Source organism: Hyperolius riggenbachi, chromosome 2 (genome assembly GCF_040937935.1).
Source record: "Hyperolius riggenbachi isolate aHypRig1 chromosome 2, aHypRig1.pri, whole genome shotgun sequence".
Lineage (NCBI taxonomy): Eukaryota > Metazoa > Chordata > Amphibia > Anura > Hyperoliidae > Hyperolius > Hyperolius riggenbachi.
Window position 1 is genome coordinate 451,939,423 of NC_090647.1, and position 19,924 is coordinate 451,959,346.

Consider the following 19,924-nt stretch of genomic DNA (forward strand, 5'->3'; position numbering starts at 1 on the left):
ACTCGGGCGAAAGCCTGAGCGATGCTCCCTATTACCGGGCGATGTGGAGAGAGGTTTACCCTGTGGTGCTGTCCATCAGCACCATGGCCTCGCTCCCCACACATGCGCACATCCGCCGCCGAACATCCGCCGCTGCATCTGGGGGTCTCCTTTAATAAGGAGACCCCCAGAGCTCCCCGCCGGCCGCCGCTCGTCTCCGCAACCCCCCACGTAGCTACAAAGTTAATTGTAAGCAATTTTCTTACCGACGCTTTACACCCACCGGCCGCCGCATCTTGCCGCAAGTCCCTGCTGTGTAATTACAGTGTACGAGTTACTGTAATTACACTCGCTAATAACAGAGTCCCGGCAAAGCATCTTTGAATCAGCTACCGGGGCTCCCCATTGGATCACAGGCTGGACCAATGAAAATGGCTCAGCCTGTGACCAATGGGGAGCCCCGGCGGCTGATTCAAAGATGCTTTGCCGGGACTCTGTTATTAGCGAGTGTAATTACAGTAACTCGTACACTGTAATTACACAGCGGGGACTTGCGGCAAGATGCGGCGGCCGGTGGGTGTAAAGCGTCGGTAAGAAAATTGCTTACAATTAACTTTGTAGCTACGTGGGGGGTTGCGGAGATGAGCGGCGGCCGGCGGGGAGCTCTGGGGGTCTCCTTATTAAAGGAGACCCCCAGATGCAGCGGCGATGACGTGCGTTAGCATGTTTAGACCTGCTTTTTGCAGGTCTAAGCTAACGCTCATGTCTGCCGGGAAGCATCGCTTCCCGGAGGCATGCAAAGTGCAATAGAATAGGGTGTAAAGAACTTGCTGGGCGATAATATCGCCCAAGCGAGTTCTTTTAGCACCCTGCCTAGGGCTAAATGCAATTGGATCAGGCGACTTTATAGTCGGACTTACCAGCGTTTAACGCGGGCAAGTCTGACAATTGCATCAGGCCCAATGTGTGATATTTGTCCTATCACGGTTTAGTGAATCAAACCCATCACGTGAAGTGATGCTTTTCACGTGAAAATGTTTGCGAGCGCTAGTTCGCGTGATAACTGCTGTGATAGCAGTTAGCACACTTTAGTGAATCAAGCCCAATATGTGCAGTAACCAACTCATCATGCAATCTCACACAATAACATGTAGATAAAGTTCAAAACAAAACACAAACATATGAGCCACCTTGACACTGCCCTCCCTTCTGTACAGATGTTCCACTTTGCATACCCCTTTCTGCCTAATTCCTGTACCATAATCTATCTTTAGACCATAATCTATTTTAAGAGTTGGAGAAATTTTTCAATTTTCAATATGTCAGAGTACTACTTCTGAATGCATATTTTTGTCAGCCTGTTTCTCATATTTTATTTATTTTTATTTTTTTAGCATCCAAACTGGATTCCTCTGCACAGCTCCCATCTTGTGGGCCCAATGGACCAAACAACACGGTAACCACTGCACTAACAAAATAATCTCAGTTTCTTCTATTTATCCTAAAACCTTGGAGTATCCTTATTGGTATTCAGGTCTTTACATCTGTCTACACAGTATTCCCATCAGAGACGTAACTACAAATCACAAGCCCCATAGCAAACATTTCATAAGACCCCTGGCCCTAGGCTCAATCATCCATTCCCCAATGGATAAATGGTCATGACATTGTCCCACATGAGTGCAAAGTAGAAGCAAAAATGTATTCTACAACACCAGGAGATGATATGAAAAGGCCCCATGAGGAAGTTAAAGCAAACTGGGCTCCTCTGTCCCTGGGCCCCATAGCAGCTACTCTGTCCTTAGTAACACCTTATTCATATTCTTTTTAAATCAGCCCTATTCAAGGAGGGAATGTGTAAAGCTACAAATAGGCTCCTGCCGAGAAAGAAACATAAGTAAAATAAAAACAAAACTGCTGATTGCTAATTCCTCAGGCAGTGTTGTCTGTGAAGGATGGCAGACACAATTTTAAGTGACAGATTTCGGGGAACTAATGTGTTACATGGATTTTAGATGCATGGACACAAACTTAAAGAGAAACCGTGACCAAGAATTGAACTTCATCCCAATCAGTACTGGATAACCCTTTTACATGAGAAATCTATTCCTTTTCACAAACAGACCATCAGGGGGCACTGTATGGCTGATATCGTGGTGAAACCCCTCCCACAAGATACTCTGAGGACCATGGTACTCCTGGCAGTTTCCTGTCTGTGAACCTTATTGCATTGTGGGAAATAGCTGTTTACAGCTGTTTCCAACTGCCAAAACAGCAAACATCAGCTCCATCACCTGCCTGCCGTAAAAATGTCACCATGTGATAAATGTCAGAATGTAAATCAGGGATTTAAAATATTTTACAATGGGCAAACACTGACTAAATCATTTATACATGATTATTGTAAAAATGAAGCACTTTTGTATTACATTATTTTTACTGGAGTTCCTCTTTAAAACTGCCACCTGTAGGGATTGGGACTTGATCAGTATGGCGACAGTTCTGGACAAAAACCCATACAGATGCCACAGCCAAGCAACTGTACTGTTGCTTTGGGGAGGGGAAGAGGGACAACGGTGCACCACATGTTGGATCAGCTTTTGGCTAGCAGGGTAGGGGGAGAAACAGCTACAGCTTATAGATCCAGTGTGGCTGTACACATGCTGAATTCTTGGCCAAGTCAACCCTGAAGGGCTGCTTCATATGGGTTCTAACTAGGTATTCAGCAAGGAATCCTTGGATAGGGACTCCCTAACGCTCCAGGTGGCCTATTTTGCACCCCCTTGGTCGCTGCACATCTCAAGCGCTATGAGTCTGACAGGAGAAAAGCGCTATACAAATGTTAACATTATTATTATTACATCACAGCATTGGGAGTACAGATAAAGGGCTGTGCACTCTATTTTTTTAACAGTAAATTTTATTGAGTTTTGCATATAAACAGACATCAACAATACTGCTGTACACTATATATTGCATATGTAAAGATGTTTTCCTGTCCATTATTATTATTGATTTATATTGCACCAGTAGCTGTACAGCAGAATACAAGGTATAACAATGCAATTTAAACAGTACAGTTAACAATACAAGACAATGGTAGGTTACAACTGATGCACTGAACAAATCAACTACAGATTTTTACATAGGGGTGTGAGATATGCGTGCACATTACACAGAATTGAGAGACAATAAGGAAAGGGAGCCCTGGCAATTCAGCCTTACAGTCTAAAGGGTTAAGGGATAGGCCAATAGGTGAAAGGAAGCAGGGTATGAGATGGACTGTAGGTAAAGGGAAGCTGTGTATGAGATGGAAAAAACGTGTTCAGTGTCCTAAGTGAGAGAGAGTATGCTTGCCTGAAGAGGTGAGTAAAAAAGGGTAAGTGTGGGTGAGTGGCGGATGTGTTGCGGGAGGGAGTTCCAGAAGCGGGAGAGGATTGTGAGAAGTCCTGTAAGCGGGAGTAAGCAGATGTGTCCCATTATAGGAGCAACATAAATAATGTATTATATCTAAAACTGTACCAGACTGCGCTTAGATTGGATAAATTGTATCTTTTTATTAGTATAAAATTGTAATAAAATCCGATTTTAATATTATAAAATCACTGGTCATGACTTTAAAATTGGCTAGTGTTAAACCGGCTGTTCTATCTGCTGGTATAATAATACCCACAGATCTACTTCTATAGGGGATCAATGTCCGTCTTAAGTGATCTTATCACTTGCTTAGCAGCCAATATTCACCCCTCATAAAAGTTAAATACTAATGCTATGTGCAAGAGGTCTAAAATAAATGCCTATGCAGGTCGTAATGTGAACAGTATTAGTTGAAGGAAATTCTCCCTAGATGATATTAATAGACCGACTCTTACTGCTTAATAAGCTTGCCTTCCATATCTTGCTCACGAGCAGTCTTTAACTTAAAGTCCAGGAGAGACTGCTTTGTGTATTGCTAAGTCCTGCATTTCCGGTGTGTTAGGGCAACAATAGCATTAAGTGATCACATAACAGGGGTACCCCTGGCTGATAACTCACAGTCCCGGCGTCTTGTAGTTCTGACGTCTTGATAGGATGCGTGACTGTGAGTTATCAGCCAGGGGAAGGCAAGCTACCAATTCGGCCTATCTGGACGAGCTTCCTCGTCCAGATAGGCACTGGTGCTGCCGCCGGCTCGTGCGCGCGATCGGGCGCGCCCCCGCGCGCGCTCCCGCTGCCCGCCGCTAGCCCCCCGATCAGTGAATGGGAATATAATTCCCATTCACCGATCTAACTTCCCCGCAGAAATACAGACGCTTTCTCTCCAGAGAGCGCGGTATTTCTGCCCCCAGGAAACAACTCCTCAGCATTTTAGTTCCTAGATGCGAGCTGGTTCGCATCTAGGACTTTTTTCACTGTGGCCATCTTGTGGCCAAATAGTAAACTGCACCCACATACATTTTTGATTAAAAAAAAACATTATTTTACATTTAAAATTAGCAGTTTCCCTCCCACACCAAAAATTACCCACATACACTTTTTTTATTTAAAAAAAAAAATAAAAATTAAAAAAACAAAACAAAAACAACGTAAATAGTTACCCAAGGGTCTGAACTTTTTAAATATGCATGTCAAGAGAATATGTTATTATATTATTTAAAATTATAAGCTTATAAATAGTGATGGACGCAAATTGAAAAAATGCACCTTTATTTCTAAATGAAATATCGGCACCATAAATTGTGATAGGGACATCGTTTAAATGGTATAATAACCGGGACAGATGGGCAAATAAAATACATGCGTTTTAATTACGGTAGCGTATATTAATTTCAAACTATAATGGCCAAAAACTGAGAAATAATGAATTTCTTCCGTTTTTTTCTTATTCTTCCTGTTAAAATGCATTTACAGTAAAGTGGCTCTTAGCAAAATGTATCACCCACATAAAGCCTAATTGGTGGCGGAAAAAACAAGCTATAGATCAATTCATTGTGATAAGTAGCAATAAAGTTATAGGCGAATGAATGGGAGGTGAACGTTGCTCGGATGCATGAGATTTTCGGACCGCGGCGCTGAACCGGTTAAGCAGTAAGAGTCGGTCTATTAATATCATCTAGGGAGAATTTCCTTCAACTAATACTGTTCACATTACGACCTGCATAGGCATTTATTTTAGACCTCTTGCACATAGCATTAGTATTTAACTTTTATGAGGGGTGAATATTGGCTGCTAAGCAAGTGATAAGATCACTTAAGACGGACATTGATCCCCTATAGAAGTAGATCTGTGGGTATTATTATACCAGCAGATAGAACAGCCGGTTTAACACTAGCCAATTTTAAAGTCATGACCAGTGATTTTATAATATTAAAATCGGATTTTATTACAATTTTATACTAATAAAAAGATACAATTTATCCAATCTAAGCGCAGTCTGGTACAGTTTTACATTATTACTTTTCTTTTTGAGATTGGGATACTCAATAACTCAGACTCAGCAGCATCATTAATTTCAGGCGCAACACCATTTGAAATTTATAATGTATTATATCTGTTTTCTTTAACATTGAACAGTTCATTATAATATGCACATAGGAGCAACAAAGCAATATGTTTACACAAAGTTATGATTTTCTATAAATGATCCAAAATTCTGTCTGTATTTCTCCCCAGACAGGCAGTAGGTCAGGCGCATTTTCCTTTCCCGGAATTTCCTTACCTGCTGTAGCTTCTATTCCATCTCCACCCACACAAGGTGCCTTTGGATTTCCATCTCCTCCTCCTGCGATATTTGTCAGTCCTGTATTATGTAGTCCAAGCGGCAGCTCTGTTACTGACACCATGAACTTATCCTGCCCTTCAATGCTGCCTAAAACAGAGAGGCTCTCTCCAGCATCAGTGTGCAGTGAGTATGCTCTCCTTGTTATAGGGTGGCTTTTTGACCAGCCATACTACATGTTGTATCAATGTTCATGTTTAATATTAAGTAGAGCTGACTGAATTGCTCTGATGAATATTATGTTGCAGTGAAGCTCTATTTATTTCCCAGCATGTGCCAAATATAGAAATGCAGTGTTCATGTATTAAATGTAAAAAACATTAAGGTATTTTTTTTCTAAGGTAGCTTTAGGATAGTGGCAGAAGTTCAAATCATGGGTCCCAAGAAATTTTTGTTTGCCCTTCCCCTTTCCTCACAGCATTCTTAGCCCTTTCCCTGTTTCCCCTTGGTAGCCTCCATAGCTTGAGGGCCCATCTGCCAGTGGTCACATAACATGTGTGGCCACTATGACAAGTGCAGTCACCATGATCTCCCAAACCATAACAAGTGTGGCCACAATAATTCACCCAACCACAAGTGTGGCCACCATAATCCTCCTCCCATAGCAAGTGCAGCCACAATGATCCCCTGCCCATAACAAGTGCAGCCACCGTGATCCACCCACCCATAACAAACGTGACCACCATGATCTTCCTAACCATAACAAGTGTAACCACCATGCTCTACCCACAACAAATGTGACCACCATGACCCACCCACCCATAACAAACGTAACCACCATGATCCCCCACTCATATCAAGTGCGGCCACCGTTATACTCACACCCATAACAAGTGTGGCCACCATGATCCCATCACCCATAACAAGTATGGCCACCATGACCCCCACTTTTACAACAGGTATGGCCATCATGATCACCCCACCCACAAGAAGTTAGGACACCAGATCTGAAGGATGGGTTCCTGGAGTTAGAATAAGTAGTTGCTGCTTCCCACAGATTTGAGCCCCCCCTGGAGCTGTTGGGATTGCTCCCCTATGGTTATGACCCTGCCCCAGGCATAGCTTCAGACACCTTCACAAAATCTTTGTGAACCTAATTCACCATCATGGTCAGTGGAGAAGCACTTTGGGCAATGCAGGTGTGATCAAACACCCATAGAAAATGCTTCCACCTGACCAGCTCCTTTACCCACAAATAGCTGCAGACCATCTCCTTATATCCTCCCATCCTAGCTTACCCTGCTACATCCATCAACTCATGCCCATTATTCCTCCAACACCACACCTGCCTTATATTCATCCACAGATCACCCCTGTGTGTGTCTCTTCTTCCCATACAGTACCTGCAGTGACCTTAGCCCCTCCTACCCTGTATCTAGATCAGCTCAAACCCAACCAGTCATTGTCCCCACCAGAGCTAATCAGTTACTGTACATGCTAATTTTTCTGATTTGAAGCAGATTTAGTTTTCATTTGTAGCCAGGCTGCAAGCACAGTCTGATCTGAGGGTGAGGTTCGCTGGGGATCACCTCTCAGTATAAGCCTGAGCAAGTAATTATGGGGGAACGCATCTTTGCCTTGGGTGCTGGAAGGCCATACCTGGCCCTTGCTTCTACTATTATCAAATACAGTTTAAACAGATACTGAACTTGTCACAGTATTGGAAACTTGCTCACAAACGTAGTATCTGTAACCTACTCTGTGGATCTGCATGGAGGCGCCCCTTTAAGGGAATAGCATACCATTGGGTATGTTGAGGGCCCCTCCATCAACCACCAGAATTTTGGAGGGAAAATTCCCTCCAATTTTGATTTAAAATTGTCCTAGGCTAGGTACTGCTTCTTTGTTTTTTTATTACAGGTCTAATTTTGGTGGCAAATGGACTTACTGGTCGAAAACTCTGTTTGTTTATTTTCCCCTGAGCCTATCAGCTTTCTTTTGCCACTACATATATTGGCCTGTTTCTCACCTTTTTTAGAAAAGAGCTGAAGATAACGCCCTCCCGCCCTAGTCACTGGCAAGTTTATTGGGGGTACTAGCAAACCCAAGTCTGTTTAAAAACGGGCTCTAGGGTCTGTGTTTTTCGCTACCGCACCTGCCACGCGCACCCCCCCGCCGCACACCCGGCCGTCTGCTCACACGCCCGCCTGGCTCCCTGGCTCCGTCCCTGTCCTCCTGTCTCTGTGAGGCTGGGTCCGTGCTGCGCACATGCGCAGTAGCAAAAAGCATGGATCAGCTACACAGAGACAGCACACGCAGGGGCACAGGGGTTTTATTATAGAGGATTGTCTCTCATGTGCAAGTGACAGTTGGTATGGGAAAGTTATCCCCGCTCTTTGTTATGGACATTGAGGTTATTTGAAGAAGTAATTGGTTTTCTGTCCTGGGCCTTACCTGCCGGGCAATGTGTGTTTGTTTGTTTCTAAGTTGAATAAATAATTATAAATAAATAAATAACAACATTTAAAGCCCAATAAAAGGCAGCGGACGATTTTATGCAACAAATTGGAGATGCCTATCCTCTCATTTACTTCGTTATATTGATGTAAGTACAGTGTATTACTGTGATGGTATTGGGTGATGGGGTGTGTGCCCTCATACGGTCCCATGTATAATACTGATAGATGGTAAACATTGTTATGATGATACAATCCCCAATAATATCTGTTTTATCATGTTATTACTGTAATGTCTGTAAATCCCAGCCATGTCAACTGCTGGTACTTCAGTATGTGACAATTGCAGTGGAACAGGAAGAAATGTACACATAACATAGAATAAATTTTGGCAGCCCAGTGACTTTGTGCATGTGTTGTTTCAGGTGATGAATGCAAAGATACACTCACTGTTCCGCGTGCTCTACCTTCTAAAACATGGAGTAAAAGTAGCAGCAAAAAGGTGAATACATGAAATAACAGGGAGACTTACAGAGGTTCAGGGTACATGATTTGCAAGCAGTATCTGGGTCTATATATTTTACGCGAAACTGCGTTGTTTACTATTTGCATTTCCTATTTTTACCATTTTCAAACTTTGTAAGTTCACTGTGGGTTATTATTTTTACCTGCACAGGTTATATAATATAATATAATATTGATTGATTGTTTTAAAAAATTATGTACAGGTTAAAATCTTGTTTTGGGATACAGGGTCCTTTTACACCAGTTGCTGTCAGCTGTAACTGAAAGGGCAACTGATGTGCAGTCCAGTGTGCATGTTTACCTATGTCCTCTTTCACACTATACGCTAAAAAACTGAAGCTTTTTCAGAATGCACTGCTGTGGAGAAAAAAAAAAGGCAGCGCGTACTAGCACATACTAATGAAGCGATTAAGTTGCAGAGGTGGCACACCTTACCCATAAGTGTGGGTGCTGCAACCTGTTGATGCTGAGCCACTGCATCAAGCATTCAAATAGTCAAGCATAAAGTTCCAGGTCAGCACACCTTTTCAAAATGCAAAGTTTTCAATTTATTGCTTCATAAGCACATGGAAATGACAATTGTTTCAAGGCCACTGCGGGTCCCCTTCTTCAGATAGTGCAAACAAACAAATTAGCACATACTAATGCATACCAATGCCTTAAGTGTAAAAGGGCCCTAAGACAGTGCATGACAAAATTATATTCCGACCTTTTAGTCCTTCTGGATTTGTCAACATTGTCAAGGAATGTATCCCATTAAAAAGACACTGAAGCAAAAAGAAAATTATGATATAATGAATTGGTTGTGTAGTACGGATAATTACTAGAAGATTAGTAGCAAAGAAAATATTCTCATATTTTTATTTTCAGGTATATAGTGTTTTTTTATAACATTGCTTCATTCTCTAATATTTGCAGTTCACACACTACTCAGCATTCTAAATGTTTTTACAGAGCAGTCTTATGAACTATTGACCTGTCCTCTGGGGAGAAAAAGAAAATACAGTGCCAGACACTTGAGATAACAAGCTTCAGAAGACAGAGCTATCTGCGACTTTGAAAGTCGTGGAGCTCAATGACTTTTTTGCACAGATAACAGCTGGAGTTTCTTAACTCTTCCTGTACAGGAAACAATATTAGACTCATACTCTAGACTTTTTGCTGCCTGTGGCAAACTTTTGACAAACCGCCCCCCCACCGAGCTGGAGGGGGTAGCGGGCAGGAAGTGGGTATTGGGCACAGCGGCGGGGAGGGGGGTCGAATCCCCCTTCCCTCACCTGGGTCCCCCGATCTGCGCTCCCCCTCTAGCTTTTAAAGTGGAGCAGCGTATTAATAAGAGGCAGCAAGCGGGGATGATTCACCTCCTCCGTGTACCTTCATACATTCCACTCTCGTCACTTCCTGCAATGCCGTCCACTTACAATACTGTGGGCAGCATTGCAGGAAGCGACGACAGTGGAACGCACGCTGGAACACGGTAAGGGGTGAGTCAACCCCACCCGCTGCCTCTTATTAATACGCTGCTGCTGCACTTTAAAAGCTAGAGGGGGGGTGCAGATCGGGGGACCGAGGTGAGGGAGGGGGGTCCGACCCCCCTCCCCGCCGCTGTGCCCAATACCCCCTTCCTGTCCGCTACCCCCTCCAGCTTGCCCCCCCCGGACTTACCGCCTGAGGAACTAGTTTCACCCTGCCTCATGGGCGCACCGGCCCTGGACTCATATCTCTGCTGATAATGTTTTATTTCTTTACTACACATACAAATCATTATATCATCATTTTTTTTTCGCTTCAATGTCTCTTTAAAGCCAAAACTTATCACCAGAGTGAAGAAGGTTAACTTTGAAATCAATCATGGTGATCAATATTAAATATAAATAGTACCTTTGAAAACAAATTTCTTAAAGGAGTCATCAAGCAAATACTGCTCCCCCCGCTTTACTTACTCGGGGCTTCCTCTAGCCCCTTGCAGCCGGCATGTTCCTTGCAGCATCTCCACCCACAGCTCGTCACCCCAGGGTCCCTGCCGGTGCAGAGGCCAACCTCCTCTACTGGGGAGCAGTATTTGATTGATGACTCCTTTAAGTTGAAAAATCTTTTGTATAGCTGCACTTGCTTGCAGCTGTGCATCTGTCCATGCAGGTTTACCACTTCTCAGCTCTGTTTCATAATAGCAGGCTTGATGTCTTACAATCACTAACTACCTACTTCCTGTAAACTACAAAGTCCCGTCTCCCAGTTTAAACACATGGTTTCTACTATAAGACAGGAAATGTAGTCTGGCAGATATTCTTCCTACTTTGGGTGTCACATGGCTACATTTAATTGACCAACCGTACAGCTAAATCCAGAGAGGACAGGAAGGAAGCAGGCTGTATTGCAGTTCCAGGCACATCTGGCCTATTAAAAATTAATTCTGTCCGGCATTCTGCTTCTGTATGCAGGTCATATTTACTTACTGATTGCAGTAAAGCTAAGTACCCATGAGAAGACTGAATGGATGGACAAAAGTTCCACGATATTTACATACAAGATCTTTACTGATGGGATGTGGACAACATCAATAGACCCCAAGTAGATTGCCAACGATAGGTTTGTTTAAAGATCTGTACACACGGGGGACGCTGAACAAATTGATTTAATCTGATCCGGCATGATGGGTTTTTTTTAAAATGCACAAGCATCATCGTAAATTTGCCATCTGTAACCTTTTTAAAAAAATTAGTTAGACGATGTCAATTGGAACAATCGTTCATCTGTCATTTTGAGAGATTAAATTTTGCTGTTGGGCATGGACCTTTAGAGTTTGCCTGGTTCAATTTTGCATTTAGTTAGGCTTTATTGATAATTTAGGATTGTACTGCAGATCATGTAGTTAATGAGCCCTGTAATAAAAACTAAGTAATAAAACATTATTAACACAGATATGAGCCTCATATTGTTTCCAGTACAGGAAGATTTAAGAAACTTCAGTTGTTATCTATGCAAAAGAGCTTCTGTGAGCTCTGCAACTTTATAACGTTGTGGACAGCACTGTCTTTTGAAGCATTTATCTCAACTCTTCTTTGTTTATGGTTTTTTTTGCAAAGAAAAGTTCAAAGGGTCAGTAGCCTGCTCTGTGAAACCATTTAAAATGTTGAGTGTATTTTGGAAACTGCAATTATTAGAGAATGATGTAGTTATAAAACAAGCTATATACCTGAAAATAAAATTATGGCACTAATGTTCTATTAATTATCCGTACTACACAACCAATCCATTATATCAGGGGTCAGGAACCTTTTTTTCTGAGAGAGCCATAAACGCCACATATTTTAAAATGTATTTCCCTGAAAGCCATACAGTATGTTTCAAACTGAGTTCACAGTTCACATGAGCACGAGATCCCGCACTTTGACCCAATAGGCTGGAAGCCTATTGGGCCAATCAAAATGTGGGGATCTCGTCCTACAAAGTCACTGGACCTGATAGGGTCCAGAATGGGACAATTGGAGCAGCTGTTAGTTTTGGGGTAGCACGAGTAAGTGAGTAGTGCATGCTTCAGCAGTAGCATGCACCACTTTGAAAATTTAGCTTGCGCTGCCACACTAAGCTGTGCTGTTTGAGCAGTGTAGCTTAGTGAATCAATTCCTACTGATTTGTCTGTGAGCCAGAGCCAGATGTATCCGAGCCATAGGTTCCCTACCCCTGCATTATATTATCAGTTGTTTTTCGCTTCAGTGTCATTTTAACCACTTGAGGACCATGGGCTTTGCCCCCCTTAAGGCAGAGTATATACTGCCAGGGCAGTATAGGGGTTCCTATACTGCCCTGGCATTTTAGGGGCCCTAAACCGTGAGGAGTAGTCTTGAAACTAAAATGACCTGTGAAATCCTAAAGGTACTCATTGGACTTTGGGCCTCTTAGCGCAGTTAGGGTGCAAAAAAGTGCCACACATGTGGTATTGCCGTACTCAGGAGAAGTAGTATAATGTGTTTTGGGGTGTATTTTTACACATACCCATGCTGAGTGGGAGAAATCTCTCTGTAAATGGACAATTGTGTGTAAAAAAAAAATCAAACAATTGTCATTTACAGAGATATTTCTCCCACCCAGCATGGGTATGTGTAAAAATACACCCCAAAACACATTAAACTACTTCTCCTGAGTACGGCGGTATCACATGTGTGGCACTTTTTTACACCCTAAGTGCGCTAAGGGGCCCAAAGTCCAATGAGTACCTTTAGGATTTCACAGGTCATTTTGCGACATTTGGATTCAAGACTACTCCTCACGGTTTAGGGCCCCTAAAATGCCAGGGCAGTATAGGAACCCCACAAATGACCCCATTCTAGAAAGAAGACACCCAAAGGTATACCGTTAGGAGTATGGTGAGTTCATAGAAGATTTTATTTTTTGTCACAAATTAGCGGAAAATGACACTTTGTGAAAAAAAAAACAATTAAAATCAATTTCCGCTAACTTGCGACAAAAAATAAAATCTTCTATGAACTCGCCGTACTCCTAACGGAATACCTTGGGGTGTCTTCTTTCTAAAATGGGGTCATTAGTGGGGTTCCTATACTGGGTCTGAGGGGGATCTAAGGGTTTGGCCGAGTGATCAGGAGCCCACACGGGGCAAATTAGGGCCTGATCTGATGGGTAGGTGTGCTAGGGGGTGACAGGAGGTGATTGATGGGTGTCTCAAGGTGTGATTAGAGTGGGGAATAGATGCAAGCAATGCACTGGCGAGGTGATCAGGGCTGGGGTCTGAGGGCGTTCTGAGGGTGTGGGCGGATGATTGAGTGCCCTAGGGGCAGATAGGGGTCTAATCTGATGGGTAGCAGTGACAGGGTAATTAGTGGGTGTTTAGGGTAGAGAAGAGATGTAAACAATGCACTTGGGAGGTGATCTGACGTCGGATCTGCGGGCGATCTATTGGTGTGGGTGGGTGATCAGATTGCCCGCAAGGTGCAGGTTAGGGGCCGATTGATGGGTGGCAGTGACAGGGGGTGATTGATGGGTGGCAGTGACAGGGGGTGATTGATGGGTGATTGACAGGTGATTGACAGGTGATCAGTGGGTTATTACAGGGAAGAAAAGATGTAAATATTGCACTGGCGAATTGATAAGGGGGGGTCTGAGGGCAATCTGAGCGTGTAGGCGGGTGATTGGGTGCCCGCAAGGGGCAGATTAGGGTCTGATCTGATGGGTAACAGTGACAGGTGGTGATAGGGGGTAATTGATGGGTGATTGATGGGTAATTAGTGGGTGTTTAGGGTAGAGAACAGATGTAAACACTGCACTTGGGAGGTGATCGGACGTCGGATCTGCGGGCGATCTATTGGTGTGGGTGAGTGATCAGATTGCCCGCAAGGGGCAGGTTAGAAGCTGATTGATGGGTGGCAGTGACAGGGGGTAATTGATGGGTGGCAGTGACATGGGGTGATTGATGGGTGATTGACAAGTGATTGACAGGTGATCAGTGGGTTATTACAGGGAAGAAAAGATGTAAATATTGCACTGGCAAATTGATAAGGGGGGGGGGTCTGAGGGCAATCTGAGCGTGTAGGCGGGTGATTGGGTGCCCGCAAGGGGCAGATTAGGGTCTGATCTGATGGGTAACAGTGACAGGTGGTGATAGGGGGTAATTGATGGGTGATTGATGGGTAATTAGTGGGTGTTTAGGGTAGAGAAGAGATGTAAACAATGCACTTGGGAGGTGATCTGACATCGGATCTGCAGGCGATCTATTGGTGTGGGTGGGTGATCAGATTGCCCGCAAGGGGCAGGTTAGGGGCTGATTGATGGGTGGCAGTGACAGGGGGTGATTTATGGGTGATTGACAGGTGATCAGGGGGATAGATGCATACAGTACACAGGGGGGGGGGGGTCTGGGGAGAATCTGAGGGGTGGGGGGGGATCAGGAGGGAGCAGGGGGCAGTTTAGGGCATAAAAAAAATAGTGTTGACAGATAGTGACAGGGAGTGATTGATGGGTGATTAGGGGGGTGATTGGGTGCAAACAGTGGTCTGGGGGGTGGGCAGGGGGGGGTCTGAGGGGTGCTGTGGACGATCAGGGGGGGAAATCAGTGTGCTTAGGTGCAGACTAGAGTGGCTGCAGCCTGCCCTGGTGGTCCCTCGGACACTGGGACCACCAGGGCAGGAGGCAGCCTGTATAATACACTTTGTATACATTACAAAGTGTATTATACACTTTGTATGCGGCGATCCGGGTGCTAGTAACCTGCCGTCGCTTCCGACCGGCCGGCGGGTTACAGCGCGAGGGGGCGGAGCCAGTCGCCGGCGGCTGATCGCGTCACGAATGACGCGATCAAGCCGCCCATGCCCGTAAATGGACCGCCGCCTTTTGTCAATACGGTGGTCCTTGCTGGGTCCACTTCCTGGCCGCCAATTGTATATACGGCGGTCGGGAAGTGGTTAAAGTGGTATTGTCAGAAAAAAAATGTTTTTCCTCTAAAAGTAAAATGAACAGTAAAAATGTATATGAATCACTTTGATGTCTTTTGAATGTGTATTTGCATCTCACTCAGGGCCCAGTCACACTTAAAGCGGAATATAACCCTGCATTTCAACTTTGCTCTAAAACATTCTTTACAGCATATCATATGCAACCAGCATTTTTTTTACTAGACCAGCATTGGAAGGGTTACACACAGAGCTTTAAAGTTCCTGGAGAGAACTGCTCCCAGCAGCCGAAGTTTAGATAGATACATTTAAGCAAAACAAAATGTAACAACTGTGGAATGTGACTCACTCTCTCTGACTGTGCAGGAGCTGGAGGACAGCCAAATAGTGTGTAACATTCCTCACTTGTTACATTTTGTTTTACTTAAATGTATCTATCTAAACTTTGGATGCGTCTGCAGTTCTCTCCAGGAACTTTAAAGCTCTATGTGTAACCCTTCCAATGCTAGTCTAATAAAAAAAAAAATGCTGGTTGCATATTATATGCTGTAAATAATGTTTTAGAGCAAAGTTGAAATGCAGGGTTATATTCCGCTTTAAAGCGGAACTGTAGATAGAAAATAAACACATTGTTTCACCTACCTAGGGCTTCCCCAAGCCCGCAGCAGCCGTCCTGTCCCACGCCGCTTCTCGATGAGCCTCCGTTCTCTCGCCGCCAGCTACTTTCGGTTTCACCTCCGGGCCACTGCGCCTGCGTGGCTCTGGCCACGTGTATCCTTTCTTCGCGTTCCCCGCTTTTGCAGAAGGGAACGCGAACAAAGGATATGCTTGGCAGGGCTGCGCTGGCATGGACTTACAAGTCGAAGTACGGGACGAAGCGGCAGCGGGAGAACGGAGGCTCGGGCAGGACCGGTGCAGGACAGGACAGATGCTGGGGGCTTGGGGAAGCCCCAGGTAAGTGAAACAATGTGTTTATTTTCTATCTACAGTTCCGCTTTAAAAGTGCAAAACCATTTTGTGCGGGTGATTTTACCACGATTAGCATGGTAAAATCACTGTATACTCCCACGAATCAGAGTGAACGCGATCTGAGCTTTTATAATCATAACCGTGATCGCTCCTGAATCGCAGCAAAAGGCTGCCGGGAACTTGTTTTGCGATGTCCATTAGTCACAGAAGGCCCGTGATCGGCGGCAATCGCGGCAGTGAGATCACTGCCATAGGTTAATATTGCGCTAGTGCTCTTATCGCTTTGGCGATTAGTTGAAATCACCTGTGAGAACGGGCCCTTAAGCTGACTGATATAATTGCCAGCTGCAGGACGAATTATCAGACCTACTCCTGGAGAAGTGATTAGTGTGGAAACAAAGTATATACAATTCTCAATCCCATCTGCCCCCTCCTCCCACCCGTCCTGGTAGATACAGCAGAAGCTTTTCTGCCTTGTTTATACAGTATATACACTACTTAGCACAATCTAATAGTTCTGCCTGGCAATAGCAGGCTTATCAATTAGCAGCTAAAATTGGTGTAAAGTATGAGTTTTAATCCTTGAAATCAAGTCAGATAGTTTAAGCTGCTAATTTTATGCTGTTTTAATGCTTTATACTATAGTTGAAATGTTATGACAATACCACTTTAAAATGACCCAATGGGCCTGATGCACTAAACTCCAGTTAAGTTGCCGTACGCAGGCAGTGCACAACAATTTTACTGTTAATAGTAAGGCGCAAATGGGTTAATGGCCGGTGCTCCCCCTGCACTAGTAATGGTAATATTGCTGTGCACTCCCTGCGCATGACAACTTTACCAGAGTTTAGTGCATCATGCCCAATGTATACACTGCTGAGTCATTCAACAAATCATTGTAGTAGACTTTTAAATAATTTCATAATCACATTTCCCTCTAAATGATTTACAATTTAGTAGCAAAAAGAGGGAAACAAATCATTCTTCTAGTTTAAAATGATTTGCCGTCTTCCCAAGTCACCAACATAGATGATGGTTGTGATTCTACAGGTTGAGAACCGACGTATAACCCACATCTCAGCTGAACAGAAGAGACGCTGCAACATTAAACTTGGGTTTGACACTCTGCACCATCTGGTGACATCTCTGCATGGACAGCACAACAAGGTATCACTTCATCCCTATCACACTATGTTATGGGAGAAGTCACTAGGCTATCATTGCATTTCCTAGCATTTACTACCTTCCTTACTATTACAGTAAAAGAAATACAAATATTGATGACATAGACAAGGGCGTAGCTAAGGTTTGTCTATATTTACATATAGAAAGGTTCTTATAATGACAAAGGAAAGAAAAGGGAGTAACAGAATCCTTGTCATCATTTTGAAAAGTATCTTCAGAATGTTGGTGTGTTAGATGTGTAAGATGAGCCAAATCTTGACAGCTTAGTAAGGCATCAGTACATCTGTAAGCTCACAAACTGGTTTCCTTTCAGAGTACCGTTAGAGCACATGTACGCAGCGGCAAAAAAAATTTGTTCCGCCAGTGCTTTCTGCACTTTACATTGTATTTGGCCCGCGGCGCTTTAGACAATGGCCCGCAAGAGGATCGTCATAGCCCGCGGCAACGCTCGCAGCTCCGCCCCTCCTGTCTGTTGTCTTTGGATGGCCAGCCCTCCTCCTCATGCAAGTGACAGAGTGTTGCTACGTTCTATCACGCTCCAGCTTCTTGCTCCGCCTCCCAATGCCATGGGTTCACTGCGGAGCTGTCAGGCAGCGTCTTTTCCGCTTCCTCCACCTCCTCTTTCATCCTTGCTGGCCGCTGTACTCTCCATGGGAGCGAGCGGCGGCAATCTGCACACCAGCGTGACCCCCGCACACAGGAGAGTGGTGAGTCCCTGCCTGCTAGCGCGCGTATACAGGCCTGGCTACCTAAACTGGGGCACCTGCTATGCCTGGCTACCTAAACTGGGGCACCTGATATGCCTGGCTACCTAAACTGGGGCACCTGATATGCATGGCTACCTAAACTGGGGCACGTACTATGCCTGGCTACTTATACTGGGGCAACTGTTATGCCTGGCTACCTAAACTAGGGCACCTGCTATTCCTGGCTACCTATACTAGGGCACCTGCTACGCCTAGCTACCTATTCTGGGGCGCCTGTGCCTGCTACCTATACTGGAGGCACATACCTGGCTAACCTACATACTGGGGGCACCTATGCCTAGCTATCTATACTGAAGGCACCTATTCTTGGCTACCTATATTGGGGGCAACTATACCTGGCTTCCTATATAGGGGTTACCTATACCTGGCTACCTACCTACAATGAGGATGTATTTTGTTTGTTGGCTATAACGCCGTGGCTATCACGTGCAGTGAAAATTGTGGGGTGTTATGCGATCATTCCAAATGTGGGGGGGGGGGGATAAGTATACTTGTCGGCCCTCGACCTGGTCTAAGTTTTACATTTCGGCCCTCCGTCGTCTATTTATATTTGACCCCCCTGCAATAGAGGAATTAGATTAAAACATAACTTTTAGTCAGAAACAATTAAAAAAGTAATAGACTGTTTAGGAGACTGAAACTTGTCTACACTAATACATGTTTGAGACAAAAGACTGAGGTAGCACCTAAATGCATATAAAGGATCCTTCTACTAGAACCTGTTTGGGTGGGTGTTATTATTCAGTCTACACTAATTACACAGAGAAAGTGACCCTGCATGTTTCGCCCCAAAGTGGGGCTTCTTCAGAGCTGTATTAAAGGAACACTAACGATCTACATATTTTTTTCAATTAAGATAGGAATTGTTTGGGAAGTGCTGCTAAGTACTGTTGTATACATTTCCCTAGCAACCTCTTTGTTTACTGTTATCAAAATACTTTCAAACTTTACTGACACCATAACTGATGGCAGAATGAGCCATGAGGAGAGGGGAAATTCCCCTCACACTTGATCAGTTAACCCTGTGTGTAACTCTGTGTGTGAGAGAGAGAGAAAGCTCACAGCTTTTGTCACAGCTTTTCATACTGTTTTTGCTTTCTGAGAAAAATACTCTGCAGTCTGATATGCAACACTGGCTGTGCATTGAAGCAGACACCCCTTCTGCAATTGATTTGTCCCAATACAGCTACCGATAAATCCTACTCTCAATAAATTAAAGCTCTTGCCTTTGATAATTAACATGAAAAGTAGGAAAATGTTTACACAGCTACTTAGACATTATTTGTACATTGTCATTTTAGAAAACTTGGGCATTGATAGTATTCCTTTAAGTAAAGTGCAAAAGTGAGGAGTGCGTATGAATAATCACATTCAATAATCACAAATGATACATACCACTAAGAAAAATAGTAACCTCCTGTTACTTGCGCTATTTAGCCCTGTGCGCCTTATGCGCCCTATTGGCAGCATACCGTGCATTATTAATTTTAGTCAGAGGGCGCTCGCTATGCACAGTAACAGGAGGTTACTCGCGCTATTTTCTTACTGAATCAACCCCATTGACATTCTCATGGCTGAGACCTATGTGGTGTGGTCAAGCCAAAGAGCCAAAATAGCTCACTGCTTTATATCCAGTTGGCGCACCCTTGTAGGTAACTCCCACTGTGCCTGATCCATTTCATCAGAAACAACCCCCTCATTATTATTCCACCAATCCCAATACCATGATTGTATTATGGTGGGAAATCGAAGGAGGTGGGACAATTCGTAAAAACAAATTGTATTATCCAAGGTAAAGACTCCAGCTTATAATTAGTAAAAACCATATTGGAAAACTGTAATTATGGATTGTTTCCTGTTTTGAGGGACATACCCTTTATAAATGAAAAAAAAGGTGCAGTTGAGGTTTGTGTATATCTGCATATAGAAAGGTCCTAATA

At 43.9% G+C, this 19,924-nt stretch overlaps 1 protein-coding gene across 1 annotated transcript in view; it reads left to right on the plus strand.

Moving 5' to 3' along the window:
• LOC137546970 (carbohydrate-responsive element-binding protein-like) overlaps nt 1-19,924 on the plus strand; it is a 155,233-nt gene that overhangs the window by 106,258 nt on the left and 29,051 nt on the right. The window contains exons 10-13 of the mRNA XM_068270065.1: nt 1,374-1,435; nt 5,633-5,864; nt 8,560-8,636; nt 17,083-17,199. Coding sequence (XP_068126166.1) covers nt 1,374-1,435; nt 5,633-5,864; nt 8,560-8,636; nt 17,083-17,199 — 488 coding nt within the window. The remainder of the gene's footprint in view (nt 1-1,373; nt 1,436-5,632; nt 5,865-8,559; nt 8,637-17,082; nt 17,200-19,924) is intronic.